Below are 19,829 nucleotides of genomic sequence, written 5' to 3'. Positions count from 1 at the left end.
AATAAAGAAATACTGAATTCTTTCCATGTAAAATCAAAAACAAAAAGATGTTTTTCCCTCATGTATAGTCAACATTGCATTGGATCAAAAAGGCAACAAAAACAAAGTGCCCAAATGAGGAAGTACATTGACTGTATTCAGAGAGATTAAAACCAGATAGAAAATGCAGTGAAATCTATACAGAGTCTACTAAAACACAGAAGTGGGGGGTTTTTTGTTCTTGTTTTTGTTTTTCTACTGAAAACGAGATCAGTGCTTTAAAATCAATTGTATTCCTATATGTTAACAAGAAATTGAAATTTTAACTGTAACTCGTGTAAGGATAACCAAATTGCAGGTTTCTTCCCGGATCTTTTGACCTGAAGAAATAAGAGACAGGAATAAATCTGGAAAATAAAATAAAAACTTATTGAGGGCTGGAGAACTGGCTCCAGGCTTAAGCTGCTCTTCGAGAGGACCCAAGTTTGGTCCCCAGCACCTTGGAGGCCTCACAACCATCCCCAACTCCAGCTCCAGAAGATCTGACACCCCATCTAACTTCCTCCGGCCCCAGGCAGGAACACACACTGCACATACTTACATTCGGGCAGAACACCCATAGAATAAAAATTAAATCTAAAACAAACATTGCTGAACCACCGTCTAAATCAATATGACATGTATTTTAAGGGTCATATGAAACACAAGTTCCCACCTGGGTTATTTTCATTCCTGTCCAGATTTATCCCTGTCACATGTTTTTCCTCCAACTCAAAGGATATAGGGGGAAAACTGATATTTTTTTTATCCTTACACCAGTTAGAGTTAAAATTTCAATTTCCTAGTGTTTCTTGTTAGCATAATAGGAATACAATTGATTTTAAAACATTGAGCTTACATTCAGTAAAAAACACTTATGTGTTTTAGTAGACTCTGTATAGATTTCACTGTATTTTCTACACGGTTTTAATCTCTTTCTTAATACAGTCAGTGTATTCCTTTCCGATTGGGTACCTTTCCTTTTTCTTGCCTTTTTGGTCCAATATTGGCCAAACGTGAGGAGGAAAAACATCTTTTTGTTTTTGATTTTACAGAGAAAGCATTCAGTATTTTACATGGGCATTTTTGTGAAGACAGATCATAAGCACATTACTGGAATAGAATATGAAGTTTAAGAACTCCACACAGATTTTTAACAACCTTTTTTGTTGTTGTTGTTGTTTGTTTGTTTTTTGTTTGTTTTGTTTTGTTTTTGTTTTTTACATCAGCGCAGCGCAATGCTTTTCTGGGAAAGGGAAAGCTCTGAAACAAGATCTAATACAAAAATCATACACCATTTATAAAATTTAGTTCGAAATGAATCAGAGACTGAAAGAAAAAAAGATTTGAAGATGCTAACCACTCATAACGGAGTCCCAGATCGCCCTTGGCCCGCCCTAACAGGGCACCAGGGATCCCCAGTCGCTCCGCCCTAGTTCCCACCCCGGAGTTCCTCGTGCTTAAAACTACTCCGCCCTAAGCCCGCCTTCGAACCCTCTCATCCCGCCCAAGCCCCGCCCCTAATCGTCCTATCCCCGCCCCTCCGCCATCCCGCCCAAACCCGGCCTCCAGTCTTCCTAGCCCCGCCCCTCTCCCTGAGACCCCGCCTCCCGCACGCGGGCTACAGCGCCAGCAGGGGCGCGCGCCCGCCTGCGTCCACCACCCGGAAGAGCCACCGCGGCCAGAAAGTTGAGACGGTGCGCGGCTCCGAGTCCGCGGGAAGTACTGGTCCTGCCGAGGTCGGAGCAAAGCGGCGGGACGAGGCCTGCGCGCCCCCGCGTCAGGCGGCCCCCTAGGGAGGCCGCGCGCACGCCCCGCCCCTCCCACGCCGCGCAGGGCTGGCCCAGGGTGAGCATCCGCGGGAGCCGTGCGTCCTCGGCGACCCAGACAGTGCGTGTCAGCCCGTAAGTGACCGCCGCAGCCGTTTCCCTCCCGTGGTTAGCGTCAGGTCCCGCCCGTCTCCGTTCGTTTCTTAACTACCCGCGGGGCTCGGAAGGCCCGGCCCTGCCACCTGTGGAGGAGAAGCCGAGCCTGGAAAGCATCCCAGGCGGCGCGCAACGAGGCGCGCGCCCGAGAGTGGAGCGCAACGCGGAGCAGAGACGCGCGCGCCTCCGGACGGGGCGGGGCCACAGCTCCCGGGGGGCGGGGCTGCTTGAGCCTCAGCTATCCAAGGCTCTGTTCCTAGACTGCTCTTGGTTTTTTTTTTTGGCGCGCAACCTTGCCCTGAGCTAAATGAACTAAAGCAAAGCCGTTTCATCTGTTTGGATGCCAGATACTCAACAAAAGGAGAGGGAATTTGATAGTTGTACAACCATCGTGCCCCAGACAAATGAGTGGCTTAAGTCCTTATCAGAATGCCTGCGTTTGTGGGTTGGCGAACTTAGGTGATTGCAAGGAGGTTGCCCATTTGACACTGTAATTTGCCGGTCAAACTAGTCTAAAATGTAACCTGCCCTTACTATGAACTTAAAATTCTTCACCTGCCCTCTTTCGGCTCCGTTGGGGTTGCTTTTTTGTTTTTCAGATTGCTAAGTTTGGTGCTCCACACTTTCTTTGTATCTGTGAAATTTTAAAGATTTACGTTTAGTCACTTTGAGGGTAAGGCTATTATTTTTCAGCAAAGACATCATGAAATACTATGTGATCCTTCTCCAGATGCTTTACCGATTTGCTCTTGGCCGATTATGCTGTTAACCTAACCAAAACCAAGTTGCTTAGTGTTTTAGTGTTGACTGACTTTCACTGATTCTCCGAAAAATTATTTATCTCTTAATCTCATACTAGCCTCCTATAGTTGCCAGTATGCTTGGATTAACTCTGGTGTAACTTCAGACCTTTCATACCTCCCAGCTAAGCCGAATTTCAAGAAGGCAGAATACTGCTAATAAGTAGCCAGTGTGATCCGGCTAGGGGATGCAAAACTGCACTTTAACTGAACTTTTATATCAGTCTTCTGCTTTGTGTAAATAAAATAAGTCCAATTAAAAGCACACCTTTGCTTAGGGACTTGCTGTGTTTCCAAACTGAGACTTAGTTGCAGGTACTGTGAACCCCACCCCCACAGTGCAGTTAACAGTTTCTTCTCTGGAATTTGTCCTCTTATTTAAATTGAATCTCTCCCATGACCTCACACCTCTTCGGGAGCAGCTGGCCAGTGCTCAAGTTGACCGCAGCTGCCTCTCTGCTTGGCCCCTCCCCACATTATTTTTCTGCACTGTTTAAGGAATCCGCCCTACTTCTTGGAGCACCCACGCTGCTCAGAATGCACGTCCATCCTGGGCAGACCCTCTAACGTGTGTGTTTACCACAGTGCCATCAGCACACTGACCCTGGTAGGCCCTCCCAGTTGTGCTCTGGTGACATTTGCCGGGCATGCTTTTGAACAGCACCCAACCCTTTGGGTGTCTACAACCTGTCTCGTAAATTTGCATGTATGTGGCCAATAGAAGAGCTTCGAGAATACAGAGTGGAGCCTCTCCTCTTTTATTTATTTATTTATTTATTTATTTATTTATTTATTTTTCTTTCCTCTCCTCTTTCATAGTCATCATTTTATGCAATTACTGGAAGATAGCTGCTGCATCGGAAGGACTTCACTGCTTTATTTTCTTTTTTGTTTTTTGTTTTTTTGTATGTGTATGTGGGGGGTGGGCAGAATGGGTGTGTGTTGACTATAACACCTGGGTGGAAATCAGAAGTTGGCTTTTTTTTAAAAAAGTATTATTCATTTCACATCTCAATCATAGCCCTTTCCCTCCTCTCCTCCCACTCCCACTCTCCCTCCTTCTTCCCCCATCCTCCCCTCAGAAGAGGGGAGCCCCCCCCCACCACCCCACTCCTGCACATCAGGTCGCACCAGGACTGAGCACATTCTCTTCTCCTAAGGCCGGGCAAGGCAGTCCTGCCAGAGGGAACAGAGTCCATGTCACAGACAGCCCCGCCCTGCTCCCCCTCACTAGGGGTTCTTGCCTTCCACCTTGAAGCAGGGTTTCTCTTGTTTCTGCAGCTGCACTGTATATTCTAGGATAGTTGGCCCCTTGAGCGATAATTCTGTCTCTACCACCCATCTCACAGTAGTAGGACTGGAATTATATGTGTGCTGTGTGCTTCTGCATCCAGCCTGGTAAGAAGGTTACAGGTATCCAGATTTTGTCCTACAAGTACTGTCCCCCATCTGGGCCTACTCTGTGGCCCCAACTTCAGTAATTTGGTGAGGGAAGGGGGGGTTCAAGACAGGGTTTCTCTGTGTAGCCTTGGCTGTCCTAGAATTAACTAGCTTTGTGGACCAGGCTGGCCTCGAACTCATAGAGCTCCACCTGCCTCTGCCTCCTGGGTGCTGGGATTAAAGGTGTATGCCACTGCCTGACAACTTCACTGATTTTTAAAGCACATGTTTTACATAACTATAATGAATAATTCATCTATAGGCAAGACTGGATTCAGATATTATTTTGTGAGTACAGTGTGCCCCAAAGCTGGGATGGCTTGTAAGCAAAGGATCTTCTTGTTAAATTGTGTGCAAAGCTTGAGTGGCAAAGGTATAATCCCGTCCTTTCTTTTTCTTTAGTAACCTCGATTCGACATGAATAGTGAGCAGGTCACACTGGTGGGTCAAGTGTTCGAGTCCTACGTTTCTGAGTACCATAGAAACGATATTCTCCTCATCTTGAAAGAAAGAGATGAAGATGCTCACTACCCAGTTGTGGTTAACGCCATGACCCTTTTCGAGACCAACATGGAAATTGGAGATTATTTCACCGTGTTCCCCAACGAAGTACTAACTGTTTTTGACAGTGCACTTCGAAGGTCAGCCTTGGCAATTCTGCAGTCCCTTCCTGAGCCTCAGGGCTTTTCTATGAAGCAGAATCTGCACGCCAGGATATCAGGTAAGTCATGAGAGGATGTTGTTGGCATGTAATATTCTGGGAAGATTTGAATAAACCATAACACATACAATACTCAGAGCACTAAGAAAATATTGTTGTTTTGAGGCAGGCAAGATGGCTCAGCAGGTGAATATGCTTGCTACCATGGTTGACAGCCTGAGTTTGATCCCTAGAACTCATATGATAGAAGAGAACTGAGTCCCAGAAGTTGGCTTCTTACCTCCACGTGTGTACTGCTCACATACACGTTCTCTCCTTCCCTCTTCCTCCCTCTCTCCTTCTCCCTCTCCCACTTCCCCCCCTTCACTCTCTCTCTCTGTTTCTCACTCTCATTAAATAAATTAATCTAAAAAGAATTTTAAAAACAATTAGCCGGCTGTGGTTAGTGTACTCCTTTAATCCCAGCACTTGGGAGGCAGAGGCAGGCAGATCCCTGTGAGTTCAAGGCCAGCCTGGTCTACAAACCTAGTCCAGGACAGGTGCTGTGTAGGCAAAGCTTTATATAATCAAAGCTTGAAAGCAGTCATATTTAAATCCTGAACCTAAGAAGAATAAAATCCCATGGGCCCACTGGTCATCATGGCCCCGTCTCTTTGTCACTCTGCTTTTGATGTGTGCAGCGATGACCAAATACATTGCTTTTATGAGAGACAGGTGGCAGAATTTTGACCATTAAGTGTGGTTAGTTGTCTATTTAGCTGCTACTGAACTGAGACAGCTGTCTATATGAGAACCACTTCTTAGTCCTGCATGTAGTTTGTAGAGAGCTGGCTTCAAAGGAATCCATTAATTTTTGTTGTCCAAAATCTGTAGTTATTTTCTTGATTGAATGGATGATCTGATTTTTTAAAGTAAAACAGAAACATGACCAAGTACTAGGCATACAACTGGGACGTCCTAAGTTTGGATCCTTAGCACCCAGGTACAATGCTGGCCCTGGTACGAGCACCTGTAATCCCAGCGCTCTGGGGGAAGAGACAGGACAATCCCTGAGGTTTGCTGGCCAGCCAGTCTCATGGGATTGGTGAGCTCCAGGTTGAGTAGAGGCATGGTCACAAAATACGACATCAAGAAATAATTTAGGAAGACACTGGACATGAGTGTCTGGTCTCTGCACATGTGTACCACCCCCACATACAGAGTACAAAGTAAAAATAAGACATAAACATTTCCCTCCTGAAATTATATTATTATAATATTTTCTGTGAAAGAAATATTCTGTGGAATCTGTTATCAAAGTATAAATTGGTGATGTCATTCTCCCATTAGGTTTGCCTGTTTGTCCTGAACTGGTAAGGGAACACATCCCTAAAACCAAGGATGTGGGACACTTTTTATCTGTCACTGGGACAGTGATTCGAACGAGTCTGGTGAAGGTCCTGGAGTTCGAGCGGGACTACATGTGCAACAAATGCAAGCATGTGTTTGTGGTGACGGCTGACTTCGAGCAGTATTACGCCTTCTGCCGGCCATCTTCGTGCCCAAGCTTAGAGAGCTGTGATTCCTCAAAATTCACCTGCCTCTCAGATTTATCTTCACATCCTGCCAGATGTCGCGATTACCAGGAAATCAAAATTCAGGAGCAGGTAAATGATCAAATCAATGAGGAAAAAAATAACAGATTTGGTGATGTTTTCTTCTAGTCGAATGGCTGGGATTGGAGAACACAGAACGGGAACAAATGGCCCTGTACCTTCACTTTCTAGAAGAATAAAATCAAAACTGTCAAATGTATTAGAATGTAGATCTTATAAACCAGGATATAATCACTGTTTTAGAGTACTGATAAGACGTTAGAACGACTTAATCAGGTTAAAATTTAAAAGGAACCATTGGGCTAGAGAGCCAGCTCTCTGTGCTGCTCTTGCAGATCAGCTGGCTTTGGTTTCCAGCACCTGCCTGTTGGCTGTCTGCAATTGCACTTCTAGTGGCTCTAGCACCCTCTTCTGGACTACACAGGTGCTGCATGGACATGTGGTGCAGACACACATTCCAACAAAACACCCATATCATAAAAATAAGTAAATGAACAAAAAGTTCATGTTAAACCTTCTTAACTAGCTGTACTTAGGCACATGAGAAAATTCAGTCAGTTTAACTGGTCGCCAAACATTGGCAAGCGCAGAGTTTGGGGTTTGGTTCGATTTTTAAAAGTCTGCATTGTCTCTTTTTAACAAACAAAGGGGAACTTAATTTCCTTTCCTTAAATCAAAGGTTTGCTCTCTCATGTGAATAAGACAGGCAGCTGGAGGCCAGCATATGGGCGCCTCAGAATGGGATCCTGACGCTTCACTTTTCTTATCCCGCCACTGTTTTATTTAACGAGGTCTCTCCCAGTAGCCCAGGCTGACCTGGAACTCACCGTGTGTCAGAATACCTTCTGAGAAATACTTTGTGCAGCTGGCCCTTACGCTTCAAACCGTGGCCCGTCCTGTGACTAGTCTGTACTCACTCCGCCTATATGCTGTACAGGCAGTCTGTTTATAATGAACTGACTTTTAGGAAACTCTGTAGTCACCCTTACTATGCTTTGGGCTCCCCAGTGTACCTGTTCCCTACTTCTTCATGACTCACGCGTCCCTGTGGCTCAGAACAACGTATGTGTGTACGATGCGGTGACCTAGACCTAAAACCATTCACCGGAAAGCAATCCCCCTCCCCCCTCCACACAGAACGTCGAAAGTAACCCATGTATAATGTCTGGAGGTAGCATTGCATGGTGTTCAGAGACGACTGGGCCAGAAAAGAACAATTTCCTTCCACATGAGATGCCCATAAAACATTAAGACAAGAATGCTTTATTCCTGTTGGAGACTGTGCTTGCTGTGCTGGTCAGTAAATGGAGAGGACAGTCTTTGTTCCGAAGCAGACATCAGAATGCTCCCCCACAAACCAGGCCCACTCTGGGGTACATGATAGCAAAGGCCATGGTTTGGTTTGGTTTTGTTTTTCCCTTTTACGTGATGCCACACTGCCACAACATGTATCCCAGGCTGGCCTCAGACTCCCGTAATCCTCCTGCCTCAGTCCCCCAAGCGCAGAGATTGAGATTATAGGAATGTGCCGCTATGCCTGGATTTTCCTGCTGTTCTTGAGAAACGGGTTCTGTTCCTGTGGTGCGTTATGGTCCGTTTCCTGACACCTGTATTCTAGTCAGAAAACAAGGAAGGAAGGATGGCCACATGCAGCTGCCATCCAAGCAAGTCTCGTCAGCAGCTATTTCATGACTGCTCACGTGCTGCCGGCCAGGACTTCATCTTACGACCACAGCTAAGCACAGGGGCTTGGGAAAGTCACTTTCAAGGTGTTGTCCCCGGGGAATAAAGACAGGGTGCAGGGACTGCTTGATTCCCTGGATTTTGGGGCTAGAGTGTATAGAAGAAATGTTTCTCTGTTGCCAAATAAGTACTTTGTCACCAAGTTTCAGTTGAATGTTTGTTTTGAAAATCTACAATGTAGATTATAGTTGGAGATAGTTCCTATATTTTGTGTTTTAGTTTTACTCTGCTTTAGTGAATTCTTATTTTTCAGTTGTATTTTTGTATCTGCGCATATGTACAGATCTCCGTGTGTGCACATCACAGAGGCCAGAGAGTGGCAGATCCTATGCAGCTGGGGTCACAGGCGGCTGTGACACTGCTCACCCAGAAGCATAGGAAGGAGTTGTAATGGCTGAGACATATCTCCAGCCCCTAGTGTTAGCGGATTTGTTTGTTTGTTTTCTTTCTTTTTTTCTTCAAGACAGGGTCTCCCAACTGTGCTGGAACTCACTATGTAAGATCAGCCTGGCCTCAAACTCACAGAGATCCACTTGCCTCTGTCTTCCAAGAGCTAGGGTTAAAGAAGTGTACCATCTCACACCCAGCTTGTGCTAATCAAGTCTTAAGCTGATATTAGTCATAATTTCCATAAAGTTTTCTTAAGTCCTATTACATAAACTATATGATAATGTCAGAGAAATGGAAGCAATTTCAAGTGCTACTATGTTTTTGGATTCTTAGCATCTAGTTGAGCACACTCAGTATGTGGTTTTTTGGTTTTTGTTTTTTGCTAGGCACAAAGGCTGGCTGTTGGAAGTATCCCACGATCTATGAAGGTTATTCTGGAAGATGACCTAGTAGACAGTTGCAAATCTGGTAAGGAATTCTTTTCTAGTTTTTGAGATGGCTGCCTTGGTTAGTCTTTTTTTTTTTTTTTTTTAATTTATTTTATTTGCATTGGTGTTTTGCCTGTACGTATGTCTATGAGAGGGTGTCAGATCCTCTGGAACTGGAGTTACAGACAGTAGTGCATTTCCATGTGGGTGCCGGGAATTGAACTCATGAACTCAGGAAGAACAGCCAGTGCTTTTAACCGCTGAGCCATCTCTCCAGCCTGCCCTGGTTAGTCTTGAACTCTTGGGCTTGAGTTGTCCTCTTCTCCTCCCCTTCCCACCCCTAGCCCCATCCCCTAGTAGCTGGGACTACAGATGGGTGTTACTGTATGTAGCCAGCAAGAGTAAACTTCTGGTAGTTTGTATAGAAGGTTCTAAATAGTTGTTATTTAAGTTTATTTTCCACAAGGTCACTGACAGGAGAATTGGGGGCGGGGTTGGCCGGGGGTGGGGGTGGGGCTGGGCTTAAATGTTCACCCTATGAAGACTTGGGTTTGGGGAGAGACAAGGAAGAAAGAGCTAAGTTGGGGCTCAGCGGTCTGTTGCTGTTGCTGGCTTTTCCTACAAGGAACTGGTCTTACCCAACAGCATATAAGGGCTTAAGCAGCAGAACTGGAATGTAGATCCAGGCAGCTGACTTCTGACCCGGGGCTCTTTTCAGTGTCATGCTTAACTGAAGGGGGGGTGGGGGCCGGCGGGTGGGGCAGGGGGAAGGGAGACAAGGACTCAGGGTGTGACTGTCAGATGCTACTAAAAATCTTGCTGATACCTACACAAAAGGAGTAAGTGTTTTCTCTCTGCTTTGTGCTGATGACAGCACAATAGAGTGATGCAGATCTGAAAAAGGATTTTTTAGTAGAGAACAGTGTTTCCCTGTAGTTCACTGCAACTGAACTATGGCTGTGCTGAAATCTTAAGCTATGTTTCTTTCAGATGCCATTAATACTAACGGACAGGTGAAAGCAGCATCTTACAGCCTTTGTTTCATTTACCCTTAGCTACAAACCTATGAGGAGCACTCATATACATTACATAGGTAAATCTTCAGAAAACCCAACTGTAACCCTTGCTCTTCTGGCATGCACACTCCTCAGAGCAGTGTTCCCTTGTTGTGCTCACAGCTGTGCTAAGGATCAAAGGGGTGGGCCTGACTGGGGGGTGTCTGCAGGGCCGAAGCTGCAGGGAAGGGAGGGCACACAGAGGTCAGAACAGTCAAGGGGGAAAACTGTAGCCTCATTAATAGTTTGGATACTAACTATAGAAAAATACAAAAATTGTAAGTGAATGTTCTGTAACCATGAACTTCACAGTTGCAATGAACACATGAATCTGCTATTCAATAAATATTTGCATATAAAAAACTACTTATGTATTTAACTATTTTTAAATGCTCTATAAGTGCAAGGTAATTTTACCATAATAATAAGTAATACTTGTTGAGATCCCATTAATTATAAATTGTTATTATAATTTGTATATGTTAATTATATATTTGTATATGATCCAATTTTCATTATAGTATCATGACTCAGTCAGCTAACTTGCTCAAGAACAGTGGCAATAGGGTTTACATTAAGTCCTATTGAAATTGCTGTTCTTGGCCACTCTTCATTATTCTGAGGTTTCCATAGTACTTATCAAAGTGTGAATTTAACTAATGGGTACTATATCTAAAATTAAGTTCCTCATTTCATGAATGTGGAAAGGACCTCAGGGTAGTGTGCCAGAACGACGATGAGGGCATGTTTCCAGTCAGTGTCCATGTCAATTTATTGCAGTTATTTTCATCTAAAAACTCTACGAGGGAAAACAGTACAATGCCATTATTGTAGACTGACCTTGAAAGCCCTGTGAAAACTCTTGGAAACAGATATGTAAAACACATTTACTGTATTCGTCCACACTTGGCATGAAGTCGCATTTAGCTAGAAAAGTGCCTGGTAGAGTGTACACTAGCACCCCCATTTTTATGTGGTTAGCACCTACGAACCCTTCTCCAGGAAGACAAAAATTCTTCAGACAACATTACTCATAGAGATTTACAGTGAAAGGCATTTGTATCACAGACACAGTTGGTTGGCAGTCTTGGGCATGAAAAATTACCTGTTACAAGGTGTTTGGTTTTTTGTCTCTATTATTTTAATTTATTCACATTACATCCTGATTGTTACCCCCTCACTCATATCCTCCCGTTCCTGTTCCTGCCCTCCCTCCTTCTTCCCCCCATTCCGTTTCCCATGTCCTCTGACGGGGTCCCTCCTCCCCTACCATCTCAACACATGCTATCAGGTCTCATTAGGATAGCCCGCACTCTGTTCCACTGTGGCCCCGCAAGGCTGGCCTGCCAAGGCAAAGTGATCAAATTGCGGGCGCCAGAGTCCACCTCAGAGGTAGTCAGCCCCTGCTCCCCTTACTATGGGATCCGTGTGGAGAATGAGCTGTCTATCAGCTACATCCGAACAGGGGTCTAGGTTGTCTCCATGCATTGTCCATGGTTGGTTCATGGAGCTCCTGTCCCCCCTAGGTCCTTCTATCCCCTCATAGGACTCCCAGTGCTCTGCCCAGAGTTTGGCTGTGAGTCTTAGCATGTTTTGATCCCCTGCTGGGTGGAATCTTTCAGAGGACATCAAGATGGTATTTGTTGTACAAAATATAAATACCAAGATTGGGATCAAATACAGTCAATATCTGCATTCATGGTGACTGAAATTTAGGATTAAGTTTATGAAATTTTTTTGTTTTGGTCCCTTTTTTATAATCTTAAAATACTGGATGTCAGGCATTCTTAACTACATGTTAAGTGACACAGTGCGTTGTGTGCGGTATGAGCACATAAAATATGAAAAGTACATGCCAGACAGCACAAGGCTGCCTCCCTTCCCGATTCCAAGCTAATGTGGTCTCACTTTCTGGCTGGAGAATGAGCATGTCACCCGACATGACAGTGATTAAATAAATCATCTAGCACAGTATTCCCAATAAAGGGTAATGACTGAGTGATTGCTATATTGCAGATTTTTAAAAATGCTCTTGACTTTACATATTCAGAAGCTAACTCTTGTTGGGGCCTGAGAATCTGGGGTGTTTTTGCCTAAAATTGCTTTCTGAATGAATATATTTACTAGGGGGAAAGTGTTGGGGGGCTTATGTCTAATTTCTGGTCTTTCATCAAGTGCTTCAGTGTTAAGCCACTATGCGTGATACTCATGCTAGACTAATGTGGTGCTTTCCCTAGGAGATGACCTCACCATCTATGGGGTTGTAATGCAACGGTGGAAACCCTTTCAGCGAGATGTACGCTGTGAAGTGGAGATTGTCTTGAAGTCCAACTATGTCCAAGTGAATAATGAGCAGTCCTCAGGGATGGTCATGGATGAGGATGCTCGAAAAGAATTTGAAGAGTTCTGGGAATACTATAAGAGTGACCCCTTTGCAGGTTTGTGATTAAGGCATAAGGCTTACCGTAGTTGCCTGCATTCAACTCAGTAAATAGGATATGACTTGCAAACAGCTTATGTGCTGTGCAAGACAACAGCTTTACTGAAGGGGCATCATTAATCAGTATCTTTAATAGCAGTTTTCCTTTCAAGTCCATTTCTGGCACTCAAATTTTGTTATTTCTTGTGTGTGTGTGTGTGTGTGTGTGTGTGTGTGTGTGTGCGCGCGCGCGTGCGCACGCATGCATGTGAAAGCCAGAGGTATATTTTATGTTATTCTTAAAGACCCAACCTGTTTGCTTATCCTCTGTAACCACCCCAATTCCTGGAAGCAAGTTGGTTTACTCCAATAGAAGACTCATATTTTAGCTAGACTTGCTAGTCACTTAGGCCCGATGATCACTTGTCTCTGCCTCCCCTGTTTGGGGATTACAAGCATGTGTCACCATGCCCAGCTTTTCATGTGGGTGCAGGGTACTAAACAAAGGTCAGCATTAAATACATGGTTTTCTAGCATATTTGAAATAAAGACTGTTATCTGAGGGTTTTAAAACAGGGAGTCAGTGTAAGACTGATGATACACAGTCATCACAGCAGTAATTCTGTGCGCTTACAAGGTGTTAAGTTTATAAAACATCACAGCCTGAGATTTGGAAAACATTTTTTCTTTATTGGAAAAAAAAACCCCACATGTATAAAACATGAAATCTTCCTTGTTTTTATTCTTCTTTGGAGGTTTCTTGAGACAAATAAACCTTATCTCCATTCTAATGTGTAGGATTTTATTCTCAAATCACAAACCAAACCAGACATTTACCTCACAAAATAAGGCTTCAATTTGTCTATATATAAAGTTTGCTTTTATTTTGTAAGATTAAAAAAAAAAATCTTCCAAGTGTGATACATGTAGTGTTCCCCAATCTTCCTTTTATGTAACCAGGGTAGAAAAGAGCCCAAAGTCCTCTTCACTGTTAACAATCATACATCTTGGCTGTTCTTAGGTGTAGTGCTTCTTTGGCTATGTTCATTCCGAATTTGTTGCAGTGCCAGAGCTCTTCTGCCTGCATCACACTGACTCTTCCCTAGAGATTCCCAGGTCTTTGTGCTGGTGATTGAAGATCTGTCTTATAATTAGGAAACTGTAGCTATACAACTCATTTGTCAGATACAGGAAGAATAAGTATGATAACCTTGTAAGTTACAAAGACACCGTGGAAATTAGGCAACAGGTTTTAGTATGGATGAACTCTCTTGCTGTCCTGGATATACCGGTGTTATACTGACTATCTAGAAAGGGAACGCTGCCCTCTAGTAGTCGGTGCACTACTAGATTGGCTATGCTCTCCTTCTGGTCTCCTTTAATAAGGGATTGCTCTCTACCATCCCTGCTGTTCTAGGGCTCATCACCGAGTACCTGCCACTGAGTCAGTGTTGAGCCACTGCGTGGGGAAGCAGCTCCAGGGTTGGTTTATTCCCCAACCCCAAAATGATTCTGACTCATTGTAAAGAGTAGTCTTTGTACATGGGGCAACCAATCATGCCAAGGCTCAGGTCAGTCACTAGCTCAGACCAGTGCCTGGGTGAAATGCTTTACTTATGAATACACTAGAGCAATTCCCAGATCTGGTGCTTTTATTTAAGGCACACAGTTGGACCTTGGATTACTGGGGTTGTATTTTGCAGTTACTTTAATATGCTGATACCACAGTAACTTATTAAAAAAATTTTTCCCAAATAATCAGAACACACATCAAGTCAACTTGCAAGGTGAATTAACTTTACTACGTCTTTCTTTTGTAGTTTCAGAAGCTCCACAAACCCCAGCTTAGCTCTGTAAAAGTTACCAGTTACAATGCCTCATTGCCAAGGCTGAATATTTTCTTTTAACTAAGTAGTGGGATGATTTTAGTGACATTACCTGAGAACAGATGACAGCTTATGTTAAGGGATGAAAGTTGAGAGTGAACAGGAAATGCCTTCTTTTATTCAGTATGACCAATTTATAGAAACTTAAGTAGGTAGCAGCCAGGCAAGAAGCCACTCTTTGTGGCACTAAATCCAGAACGAACTTAAACAAGGTTAGTGCCCTATGGTGGCATGTATCCTAACACTTGGGAGACTGCGACAGAGGGAAACATTTGAAATCAACCACCTTGGGCTACTTTCCAGGATCATCTTGAAAACCAGAAATGAAATAGAAAATCAGAAACTAAACAGAGCTACTCATTCTCTATTCATTCGACTTGGCCTTCCTTATGATTTTAATTGGCGCAAAGAATGTGTTTATAAGAAAGCACTACGGGACAGGGAGATTTCAGTTAGCGCTCTTAGAAAACTACTGATAACGTGTCATCTTCCTCACTTCCCAGGGAGGAATGAGATATTGGCCAGCTTGTGTCCTCAAGTGTTTGGGATGTATCTAGTAAAGCTTGCCGTGGCCATGGTACTGGCAGGCGGAATCCAAAGAACTGATGCTGCAGGAACCAGGGTCAGAGGTCAGTATATACTCTTTTGAGAAATACTAACATTATAGAGGGGAAAGGTGACTCCTCTTTCTTGAACAAAAACTGCTTGTTGCCGGGTGAATTATAATGGCACACATGTTTAAAAATGCCAAAATAAAATCCTTTACTTTCTATACTGAGTTAAAGAATTAATGTTAGAAGCTGCCTATAGAGCTGTTGGTTCTCTAAATAAAGTTTCTGATAACTGGTTGTTCATACTTAGTCTATATCCATATTTATCAGAAGCCACTTTCTATAATTCCAGAAAGATGAAAGAAATCACTAAATTTTTCAGTGGTTATATACTACAAGCCTGTAAAGGTGCCACAAAATTGGCTCATTTGACTCAAAAGGGAAAGAGAAAGCACGACAGAGAGATTAGAAATGCTGTGTCTTAATGTCTCCAAGCTGGTCTCCATCTGTGACTGTGACTGCTGCTGATTCTCCTGATAGGAGACAGCAAATCTGCCATCTGTCAGGAGCTGCTGCTGCAGGTCACACTTCAAGCAAAGACTACTCCAAATGTGCAACACTACCTGAGTGGCAGAAAGCAATCATGGCACACACAGGACTGTTATCACCAGAGTTAACCAGAGGACTAAAATAACATTCCCCTAAGCCAGGATGTTAGCAGAACTCTAAAACCATATAGTGGAGTAGCAGACAGACAGACGCAGTTTATAAACTGTATATTTCGATCATCTGTTATCCTCAAGGCACTTTGCCAAATGTTGAGCTTAAATAATGGTTTCTTATAATGTACTCAGAAAATACTTACTCCTAAAGAAATTTGTTTGCCCAATGAAAATATCTGCCATAGGACAGGCAGATATTTCTGTTGAGTGTGAAATTGAACACTGTATCATTTTAAGGTAGATACTCAATTAAGCTATTAGAATTTATATAAATGAAAATGTTTTTATTCAGTTAATATAATCATAATGGCTTGATATGTATAAAGCACTTATAAAATCCCCACCATTTAGAAGTACTTCAGAAAATAAAATAAAGCCTTATACGGACAGCTTTAATCACATTAGTTTGAATTTAAAAATAGATAAAAATCAGAAAATGTTTATAAGTCAAGGATTTTTAAAATGTTAAACATGGGCCTAAGCATCTGGAAATAGCACATACTCTATTAAAAGATTTAAAGTTTTAAATGTCACATTCAGTAATCAAACATTGCTATATTTGTGACAGCTAAATTTTCTAAAGATTTTTAGTTAGCTCCTTCCTTGAAAAGCCTTGCATAAAACATCAGAAATATATAAAATGGGTTGGGTTGGCACCTCATATGGGCCACTCTTTTTTATTCATAGGGTATTATTCATAGATCCTTTTAAGAATTTTTAACACTTACGCATATACTTTTTCTAGGTGAATCTCACCTTTTATTGGTTGGGGATCCTGGCACAGGGAAATCGCAATTCCTCAAATATGCAGCAAAGATTACACCAAGGTCTGTTTTGACCACAGGAATTGGATCTACTAGTGCAGGTACTGTATGACAGTTTTAACTAACTAACTTAATGCACAAGCAAACACAATTATTTTCTTATGAAAATGTACCTGTTGTAGAACATATTTTGAATCAGTTTTTTCAGAGTTACTGCCAAAAATTGAAGGGAATGTATCATCCTTTTGTGTACTATTAAGAAAATATTTCAAAAAGGTCCATGTCCTCTGTTTGGAACTTAGTTTTATGTAGGAATATGTGAAGATGTCAGTTTATAAAGATCTACCAAGCAGAACACCAAAATATGGAAATTCATTTATGATGAATTCATTTATAGATGGCATATAGCTTAAGGCATTTCCATGGACAACACTGGCTCCCAATGACACCTCTTAGGGAGATTTGTGCATTTAGAAATACATACTAAGAGATTTTGCTCATACACTGTCAGTAATTCAGCAAAGTATGTTGAAAAGCTCTTACAGATAGACTGTTAATATCTAGTTATAAAGTGACAGGAAATTTAGAGAAAATAATTTTTTAAACTGTGTCTTGATGTTTTCTACATTTAGTTTTGGTTATTTCTCCTGTACTAAAAATAGGAGTTTGCTGTCATATATTTTACATGTTAAGATAGCCTTATTGCTGTGGTCTCTCCTCAAGAGTACTTAGAAGACACTTAAACTCTGAAATTCATCATGAAAGAAAATAGCTCAATAGTTCCATCGAAGGACTTTCAACACAGAATTAGCAAGTGTTGACAGGATGGGATCTGTGAATTGAGAATACCACAAGAGGAGGGCGATCAAGAGCACTGCCATCCATTCTCAACTCCTTATGGGCGAGTGTGTGTTACATATACCACCCTCAACCAGACTACGTGTAATGACATGAAATGACTCCTAACCAGTTATGTAGGCTGTCAAGAAACAAGCCCGTGCCATCATGCAGGCCATTATTAATGTCAGACAACTGAGGTAATATTACAACAAATGGCTATGACTTCAAAGTGTGAATGAAAATGTAAAGTGAATTAGCACATTTCCCACATTTTAAATGTCAAGATCATAGTCCAAAGGTAAGAAAAGGTTGGCAAAGATTTTATAAGTGGAGGAACGTATCACCACTTCTTACCCACTCAGAAGATGTCAGTGGCCTTTTGTCACTCTTTTGTAGTCCACGGGAGTTAGGCTACACACAGTAAGGTGTGGCAAAGAGCTACTCTCATGTAAATGTATACTTGTGTTGGAGGGCCATACAGTATTCCACACTATGGACTGTGATATAACACCATGCCATAATCTTTCTTTTCTTTACATTTTGTATTACCTTTCATCTACTTATTTTGTGTGTGCACACATAGGGAGACTAGATGACAACTTGTGGGAGTCAGTGTTCTCCTACCACCACGTGAATCCAGAGCACTGAACTCAAGTCGTCAGGCTTGGCACCTTTACCCATGGATCATGCTGGTAGCCCCAATAGACTTTCTTGCCATGAATGAGCAAATGCAAGCATGACTCCTCAGTTTTCTGGAATGTTTCCTCAGCTCAAAGGATACCTTCACCAACCACTCACCTAGCTCTCCAGTGGCATGCATGGTGCATGCATGTAATTCACCATTTATTCTCATCAAAGAGGAAATGGTGCTGGGTGTGGTGGGACATGCCTTTAATCCCAGCCCTCGGGAGGCAGAGGCGGGCGAGAGCCCCAGATTGGAGGCCAGCCTGATCTACATAGTGAGTTCAGGACAGCCAGTGCTACATGAGAGACCCTATCTCAAAAAAAAAGAAAGAAAAAAAAGAGAACGGGGTGGGCAGGCTCTAAGCTTTTTAGGTATAATTCAGACATAGTGTTTGTAAATGAGGCTAAACAGGAGGAAAATACCTACATATGCTAGTTTCTTAGTTCTTAATGATTAATTTAGACAGTTCTATTACTATTCATTTATTTTAAGTTCTATAGAGCAGTGGCAGTAGTTTTATGTATCAAACTTTTGTGACAATGGGATATACATTTAAAAGTGATATAACAACCTAACCATATAATGTCATTAGAAAGTGGTTTTTATAATCAGACTGAATACTCCAGTGACTTGCTTTACTTGATTTAGTTTGTATGTTTTATTTCTAATAAGCTTTTTCCTACTGTATTGAACACTGAATTTTTTTAACATTTTCTAACTGCAGTTAGAAAAAAATGAGATTTATTTTCATAGGTTTAGTAGTCAGAAGTATTTTATTTTTAAAATCTATGAACTGGGTAATGGACAATACTGTAATAATCTGGAGTATTAAATTTCAAAGTTTAATATTTAACAAGACTTTGTTTCACAAATTCACCTTTTAAAATAGAAAGAAATATGTACAACTTAAGAGTCTATATTTAAACAAAAGCCCTTTCCTCTCCTCAGACTTTAGAAGTGCAGTATAAAGCTTAGATGTGAAGGCACTGCGTAACTTGCATCCTATGGCAGTCCTGCATCTCATCACCAAGACCCAAATGAAAATATTCTACTGTAAATTTAATGGATCAAAACTTCAATGTACCTATTTCTTATTAAAGAAAATAAGCTTTTGGCCCATTTATTTGGTGAATTCCTGTCTAAAACTGTTCTTCAAAAAAAATTGTCTCTAGAAAGCTGTCTAGAATATGTCAGTACAGATATGCCCTGACCTTACACCCTAATGAGAACCAGACGATATGGGGCGTGATAGCTGCACAACATTAAGACATACTTCCTAAAGTAGCCAGCCTATTAGGATAAAGCTAAGTGTACCTTTCTAACTTCCCCTTCTACAGCAATAGTGCCAGCAACACAGGGTAGAGTCTCTGTAAACTAAGGGAGAAGATCTGAGCCATCTAACGTGCTCTTAGAGACCTTTGTTTGCTCTTGCCATGTTGAAATCTCTGGACAATAAGGACTTATGATAGTGGTTTCTCAGCTTTAGAAGTAGGAAAGCATACACTGTAGTCAGAGGGACTTCAAAGGCAGCCGCAGTTGTTATATGAAAGCTAGAAGTCCAGTGTAATGTAAGCTGTGGTGGAAGCCACAAGCTACACTGGGGTGGCCTAGAAAAACCCTACCTAGTGCTTTGTAACTGACTTCAGATTCCCCTTTTAAAGACACCTTTTTCATTACAGAATGGAACTTTGCTTCTTAAATAAAAAGGACACTTTCCTCAGAGGAAAAAGCATTTTTGTTGAAGTAAACTTTGTTCTTTTAAAGGCTAGTAAAAAGTATTATTGTCCAAGAGGCTAAACCACCTTCACAACTTGGTTTAATAACTGATAATTTTTCTTTTTATAAGTGCTTTAATTACATATAAAGGAGAAGAAAATAATATATATGCTTTAATCAGATTAGTTTCA

The 19,829-nt window shown here is 42.1% G+C and overlaps 1 protein-coding gene across 8 annotated transcripts in view; it reads left to right on the top strand.

Moving 5' to 3' along the window:
• The first annotated feature begins 1,641 nt into the window (after positions 1 to 1,641).
• The window catches only part of MCM9 (minichromosome maintenance 9 homologous recombination repair factor), a 77,045-nt gene continuing 58,857 nt past the window's right edge, over positions 1,642 to 19,829 (top strand). For 2 of the 8 annotated variants that reach the window (XM_084777312.1, XM_084777314.1), the window contains exons 1-7: positions 1,643 to 1,922; positions 4,586 to 4,904; positions 6,174 to 6,490; positions 8,959 to 9,040; positions 12,293 to 12,493; positions 14,864 to 14,989; positions 16,379 to 16,498. In XM_084777312.1, the coding sequence (XP_084633438.1) occupies positions 4,601 to 4,904; positions 6,174 to 6,490; positions 8,959 to 9,040; positions 12,293 to 12,493; positions 14,864 to 14,989; positions 16,379 to 16,498 (1,150 nt within the window). In that variant the 5' untranslated portion in view covers positions 1,643 to 1,922; positions 4,586 to 4,600. Of the gene's footprint in view, positions 1,923 to 4,585; positions 4,905 to 6,173; positions 6,491 to 8,958; positions 9,041 to 12,292; positions 12,494 to 14,863; positions 14,990 to 16,378; positions 16,499 to 17,059; positions 19,046 to 19,829 lie in introns of those variants that run through there. The other 6 variants (XM_084777318.1, XM_084777315.1, XM_084777317.1 and 3 more) reach the window with 6 other exon arrangements.

Source organism: Acomys minous (assembly GCF_964271855.1).
Source record: "Acomys minous genome assembly, chromosome: 3".
Classification (NCBI taxonomy): domain Eukaryota; kingdom Metazoa; phylum Chordata; class Mammalia; order Rodentia; family Muridae; genus Acomys; species Acomys minous.
Note: the sequence above shows the minus strand (reverse complement) of the source record. Positions and strands in the feature narration are given on the sequence as shown.